The sequence below is a fragment of the Trachymyrmex septentrionalis genome, unplaced genomic scaffold (genome assembly GCF_001594115.1).
Source record: "Trachymyrmex septentrionalis isolate Tsep2-gDNA-1 unplaced genomic scaffold, Tsep1.0 scaffold160, whole genome shotgun sequence".
In the NCBI taxonomy this organism is placed as follows: Eukaryota; Metazoa; Arthropoda; class Insecta; order Hymenoptera; family Formicidae; genus Trachymyrmex; species Trachymyrmex septentrionalis.
Genome location: NW_017304759.1, coordinates 258,466 through 265,730, shown reverse-complemented (window position 1 = coordinate 265,730; position 7,265 = coordinate 258,466). Strand labels below are relative to the sequence as shown.

Genomic DNA, 7,265 nt, shown 5'->3' with positions numbered 1-7,265 from the left:
AAATTGTTAATAGACATTTAAAATCTCAGTCAGATCATAAAAAAACTGATTTTATAACATCTTTAATTTTTCATATTTCACTTTTGGCTTTGGCAGCAATGTGATGTGCTTTTTAGTTTATTATTACTTTCTTTAGTTTATTACATTTTTTAGTTTATGTTCTTTTTTATTTTATTATGTTTTTTATTATATATTTTCAATTTATTTTTCATTTACATTTTATTTTTATTCTTATTTTTTATTTATTTATTACTTTTTTTTTTAGTATTTACTTAAATATCAACAAATTTACATTACCATCAGAAAATTTAGGATCCCAATGTGATATAATCTTAAATACAATTTATGATAAAATTATAAAATAAATAGTGCAATTCTGGTAATTGTTTTTTTATTTAATTATACCTTCAGGGTCATGCTGCAGTAAAAAATAAAATTGGACTTGCGGATATTTTTAATAAAAAGAACATAAAATTAAGTCTTAAGTCATAATCCTTAAGACTTGGTTTTAAACTTTTTGACGGTAGTGTGTTAACAATGTGTAAGTATTACTTCAAAAAGTTTTGCGGAATAATAAACATAATACTTTTGAAGATTACTCATATTTTGATATTTTTTTGTATTGTTTTCGTTATGTATATACATATTTCTCATTTTATTAATACCTACAGTAAATTCTTATACTTATAGTCCTGTAATGAATACGTAAGGTTATCATAAATAGAAAAAATACCTTGCAAGATACATAGGTTATAATGTCAGATCGAACTGTAAGCTCACCATCCATGCAACCTGTCCATCATACGAACCCTGAACGCCCTGATATACGCGAGAAATGCGGTGTTGCCATATATTCACTGACTGCTTCCTTCAGTCGTCCTTCAGTTCCATATGTCAAATAAAATCGAAAATTGTATTCTTTTCATGGCTCTATTTTCCAAATTAAATGATTAAAAATTATGGAATTTTTTTACAATATCCATTTTAAGTTCCCCTATCACATATTCGTTTTTTGTTAACATCTCATTACTTTAATTTAGGTCCTGCAAAAATAAACGCAACATTTTCATGAATTTTGTAGAGGCGTATAAAATGTGCAATTTTTAATTGCTTATATCTCAGTATTGAAATGGTCAATCTCATTATAATTGCACAAGCGTGTCAACGTCGTCTAGTACAATATATAAATTCAAGTCATTCTGAATACTTTCAATTCACGAGTGTATTACCTTAAATAATTTAATCTTGAATTACTATTTATCATATATGTACTTGCATATATACTATATTGTAGTCTTTTTAGAACTGCGCGCTCAATTTTTTTTTCGAACTAAACGCAATTAAATTACTCTAGTAATCGCGAATTAAATTGACAACCATTCTAATAATTTGCTACAATCAGGTATCATATTATAAAGATATTAATATATTGAAAAATTATTAATAAATTTATTACGAAAAATATTACTTCGGAAGGTATAATGTTTTCACATATGCGGTCTAAAATAAAGATTCTTAATATTGTTTATATTACGTCGCTTGAAAGAAAGACGTTGTTTCCTTACATGTACCGAATTATTGCGAAGAATATTATTAAGGCCTCGGTAGTCTAAAGATTTAGGACGCTCGTACGGAATACTTGTACAGAGAGATCCAAATTCGGCTCCCGGCCAAGATAATATTTTTCGCAATAAAGAACCTCGCATAAAACATATAGAAAATGGGTCCCAGCTAATTTGGTAAGTAAAATAATGAAACAATTTTTGAGTTATTGTACATTATTTAACTTCGTGCCCACGGAGACTTTTGATCAGGACGATCAGAACTACAACATATTATAAATTCAGCCAAATTAGCCGGCACCTATTTTTCGTATGTTTTGGACGAGGTCTTTTATTAAATTTTTCAACATAAAGATTACTGTACAATATCAGGCTGTTTCTCGCCTTGATGAAGGATTGCAAGGTTCACGAAACGTTAGCATTCAAAGAATGGATCTGGACACGCAGGAAACCCGCGAAACGCATAATCTTTATATAGAAAGCACTCGTGGAAGCCTTAAGTTTTTCAACATATTCAGTTCGATATAATATAACATCGTTTTCATATAACAGTTCGAAAGACTACAATATGGTATATATGCAAGTACATATATGATGTATAATATATAGGAATTCGAGATTGAATTATTTAAGCAATGAAGACCATTCCAGCTTCGACCATTATAGGCATTTTAATTTCTAGTATTAATATTTTACTTTTAATATTTTTTAATTTTATGGTATTTATTTTTTGAAATATGGCGCTTTTTTCAAGAATGTAGTGATAAATCACGTATTTTGCAAACCTCAACATCAAAAGTACCGACGCTTACTATTTAAATTGTGACACAGTCATGAATACTAAGGGAGCTTTCCAACAAAAGATACAGATGACACGATGTGGCATCGTGAATCGTTGCATCCTTGTTGTTCGCCAATGTTAAACAGAGATGGAGTGATCATCGTGTCGCAGCACAGTGTCGCTTGTTGGAAAGCTCTTTAAGGCTGTTATACTTTTTTTCGATGGTTTTCAAAACACGCAAAAATTTTCAGAATGCGATCCACTATCTATGACACCATTTATTGAGTTGTTAAAATGATACGATAATCGAAATAACAAAAGGTATGTTCGGAGAGATGTTATTCACGCTATGAATGCAAACGCTACCAATGCTGTTCGTGGAGCCAATAGCGCGATACTGTTAACAAACTCCATGAACGACTTTAGTATAGAGTTAGTTATGTTTAACCAGAGAGATTTAATATTCGGGATTATGTTAAGGGGGATTCTGTTCTTAACCACCGACCAAATTTTTCACACACACACGCACGCACACACACACACACACACACGCACAAACGTGAATTTTTAATTTTCTTGTAGTGAATAACAGAACGCAATCTCAATTGCAATCTCTATGATTTGCCGCTAGGCTGGAATGACTGATGTAAACTAGATAAAAAAATTAATAGTTACATTGAGTAAATTAATCAGATAAAAGAAAGAATCCTTGAGCATCTGTTGTCGATTCGAGAAGAAGCAATCTACGACCAATTAGGACTTCAGGCATCTGTAGTGGAATACCCGCGCTATACCGCAATAGTAACTTCTTTCCGCACATGAGACTCAAAAATTGCCAGTAAAAAGATGTCTCCGATCTTCTATACATTTGTAATGAAATCAAATACACAAGTTGAACTGCAGAAACTTTGAAAAGTTAAAGATAATACTTACACAAACAAAAATTACGTTCACTCTGGCAAGCCATCAATTGCAGAGATTGAAATTGAGATTACGTTCACTACAATAAAATTTAAAATTCACATTACTTACGTTTACTCTATGAAAGAAAAAAAAGTTTAGTGCTACTCGAGAACAGAATCTCCTTGTTAGGGATATAAAAATGTTCTACCTTGTTATCGAGCTCCGTTACAATTTATTAATTTCTGCGTTACTGACAAGCTGAACGTTGTATGTACGCGACGCGTCCTTGTATCACTACGCGCGTTTTTCTTGTATTATTGCGCGCCTTCTTCTCGTACATTCTCTGTGCGTCTTGTCCGCCATTAACTACTGAACTATGTATGCTACCGCCAACTTCTGTACGGCTAGTCGTGGATACAAGTATCGTTTGACGAAGCATGTTATAAAATCGACTCGCTATTCGGGAAGTGAATAAAGAAAAAATTAAACTGAAAGACAAATGATCACGCCGCTTTCGAGAAATTACATTGATAAGCACTGCGTGAACGGGATTTGACCGCCATCGAAATGCGATACATAATGCACGTTCGTTTGAGCCAAGGCGGACGTCTCTCAACATTCATCAACACATTCTTGGTCCTTCGAGCCGGATTTCGGCAATCTGTTTGTCACCGAACACGCCTCGAGATAAGCTATCGCTTCATCAAATAAGCGTTGTTTTGCCGCTATTTTCTAAGACACAAGGCCAGTGTCTTTATCAGCATTAAGCCTTTCCCTTTCCACGTCGTGCCAACGAGACGATCTCAACGGATCAGCTTCAATCCAGGGTTCGCAGCAACCGATATATTTCGCAACCTGCCTCTGAATCAACCCAGTACGAGAAATTCAAGGAACATCAGCAGCCGTATCAACGAACCGTCGGTGCTATTTTCGCGACAAGGATGCAATGCCACGCATTTCTAGTGCATAAGTATAATTATAGTACCTGAGTAGAAAGCCATTATTCTATTCACCGATCAGAGTGCTATTGCCTATTCGTTTGACATATAATATATATAACCTCCATTCCATAATAAATTTAGACATAATCGCTCTTAAGAAGCGTCGATCTACCGTTAAGGCGATTCTGTACGCGAATTACGTAGAAAACATTCAATCTTCCGTAAATCTGTCGGAACTTGAAGAACGTAAATTAAGGTTAAATCAGTATTGGTCCGAGTATAATAATGTTCAAATGCAGATTGAATAGCAAGATAAAACCGAGGCTCCTGATAGAATCGCGTTTGAGGAAGCTTTTTAGTCTAGCAGCTCGCATACGGAATTTGACGTGAGATGCGCTTGTCCATCGTAATTCTACGAGGGCTTCGCCAGCACCGTCGAGTGACTCTGATCGGAATCGCTCCTTAATGTCAGATTACTTAAACTTAATCTCCCCCAAATTTTCTGGGAAATACGATGAGTGGTTTCTTTTTCATGATACCTTTCACGCTATTATAGTCGAATACATCACTCAGTAATATTCATAAATTGCAATATTTGAAAACCGCTCTTGTTGATGACGCAAGCAAGGTAATAAACTCTCTCGAAATATCAGATGCGAATTATGTTGCGTGGAATCTCTTAAAGTAAAGATACGATAACAAGCGAGTTATTGTTCAAAATCATCTCAGGCACATTCTCGAGTTACCAGTTATGTTGAAAGAGAATGCGTTACAGATCGCAGATGGATGCCACGCGGCATATTCATGCGTTATGGGAGTTAAAACGTACTATCGATGTCTAGGATGATCTCCTAGTTTTCCTGCTTAGCTCTAAGCTTGATACAGCCGCAGCGCGAGAATGGCAATCTTCTCTCACGGGCTCTGAATTGCCCACCTTAAAATAATTTCTCAAGTTTTTAACCTATTATTGCCAGCTTCTCGAATCTATGGGCAAGTCGTCAAATCTTTTTGCGAAAAATGCGTCTTCGCAATATCATGCGAATAACAAGCAGAAAACATCGTAACGCATCTATCAACATCAAATGTTATTATTGTCAAGGAGAACATTCTATTTGTCATTGTAAACAATTTTTAACTCTATCGATCCAAACGGATAGCGGAGCTTCGCTCACGGAGGATTTGTCTGAATTGTCTTCGATCAACTTCCCATGCTGCCAACAAGTGTCCATCTGGAAATTGCAGAACATGTTCTCGCAAACACAACACATTGTTACATATTTCAATACCTTCTGCTCAGCCTAAATCTGAGGTGAGGTCGACGAACAGGAATCTTCTGCGCGTGAATCAGCTTCTACATACACCTCGGATGCAGTGGTCGCTCACGTCTCAAATATTACTAACAACGAGCATATACTGCGTTCTATTGCCATAGCGTTCAAAATAAAGACGATTCGCTAAAGTTCTGTCGAGTCTTGTTAGATTCTGGCTCCCAAGCCAATTTTGTCTCGCGCGATTGTTTAAATTCTTTGAAATTAGAATCACGTCCAGTGAACATTGCCATTTCAGGCATAAACGGCACTACCACATACTCTCACTAAGCAGTTCAAATAAAATTAAGTTCGAGAGTGAGTCTTATTCAGTCACTATTGAATGCGTTGTTACTAACCGTGTATCAGAGACTTTTAGTTTTCATTTTGGTACGGTCAGTCTTTAAATTACACAAAACATTCAACTAGCCGATCCTAATTTTTATGTATCTTCAAAAATCGATATATTAGTCGATGTAGAGATTTTTTGGAATCTCATATGTATCAAGATTTCTAGCGAGCATCCGAAACTACAAAAGACAAGATTGGCTGGATTTTGGCGGGTCGAATAAACGTTTCTATGACTCGCGTTCGAACAGTGCAATCACTTCAAGCTTCAATAAGTAATCTTGATCTGCATAATCAGATCGCTAAAATTTGGCAATTAGACGATATTAACAACGCTTCCATTCTATATACAATCGAGCAGAGATTTTACGAGGAATATTTCCTAGCAAACGTTACTAGAAATGATTACGGTAGATACATAGTTAAACTGCCTCTCAAGCAAGATATGACCAGGTGACTCTAGATCCGTTGCGTTAAAACGATTTTTTGCATTAGAGAGACGTTTCAATCGCGATAATACGAGCTTAAGGAAACAATATTCCGATTTCATGGCCGAGTACCTTGCATTAGGGCACATGAAATTAATAACTGAACAGCCATCAGAATTCGAATCTTATTATCTACTGTGTACCTCATCACTGTGTTTTTAAGGACTCTCCTGCGAGTCCTAAACTTCGCTCTTGTATTTGACAGATCTTCTAAAAATCTAAAATCAGATTATCATTGAACGACACCATGTTAATAGGATCGGTTGTTCAACAAGATCTCACGTCAATACTCATTCGGTTTCGTACCTTTAAATACGTAGCCGATATAATTAAAATGTATTGTCAGATTGCAATTCACCTCTCACAAACTCGAGTTTTTTGGCGCAACGATGCTGACTCCGATCTCGAAGTATATGAATTGACCACCGTCACGTCTGCCGCGTCCTACTTTGCTACGAGATGACTCAAGCATTTAACTGACTTATACGTGGATAGTTATCCAATAGATTCGTTGCACGTCAGTCGCGATTTCTATGTAAACGACCTATTAACCTATTAACGGGGTTAACACATTTTCAGATACAGAAACTATTCGCGATCAAGTAATTCAATTACTCGAGCAAGGTTCATTCAAGCTTAACAAGTGGCGATCTAATTGTCCTGAATTGTTAAGTGGCGTGAGCGATCGACATGAGATTCTAGTACGTTTTGATAAAAGTATTGACTTCCGCATCTTTCAGATGCTTCCAAATTATTTGACCTATTAGGGCCTCTTGGGCCAGTTATAGCAATCGCTAAATTAATAATTGTGACAATCAGGAATAAATTGGGACGAATCAATTCCATAAAATATCCACACAAGCTATCTTCAATTCAAGCTCCAGCTGTCGACCTTGAGTCAGCTGCGAATTCCTCGTTGTGTAGGAATTTTAGCG

General features: G+C 35.6%; 1 protein-coding gene across 4 annotated transcripts in view; it reads right to left on the bottom strand.

Moving 5' to 3' along the window:
• The window catches only part of LOC108746202, a 27,617-nt gene that overhangs the window by 13,186 nt on the left and 7,166 nt on the right, over nucleotides 1–7,265 (bottom strand). For 2 of the 4 annotated variants that reach the window (XM_018482822.1, XM_018482821.1), the window contains one exon: nucleotides 781–1,043. The exons of 1 other annotated variant lie outside the window; for it this stretch is intronic. In XM_018482822.1, coding sequence (XP_018338324.1) covers nucleotides 781–787 — 7 coding nt within the window. In that variant the 5' untranslated portion in view covers nucleotides 788–1,043. The remainder of the gene's footprint in view (nucleotides 1–780; nucleotides 1,044–7,265) is intronic. One more of the 4 variants, XM_018482824.1, reaches the window with a different exon arrangement.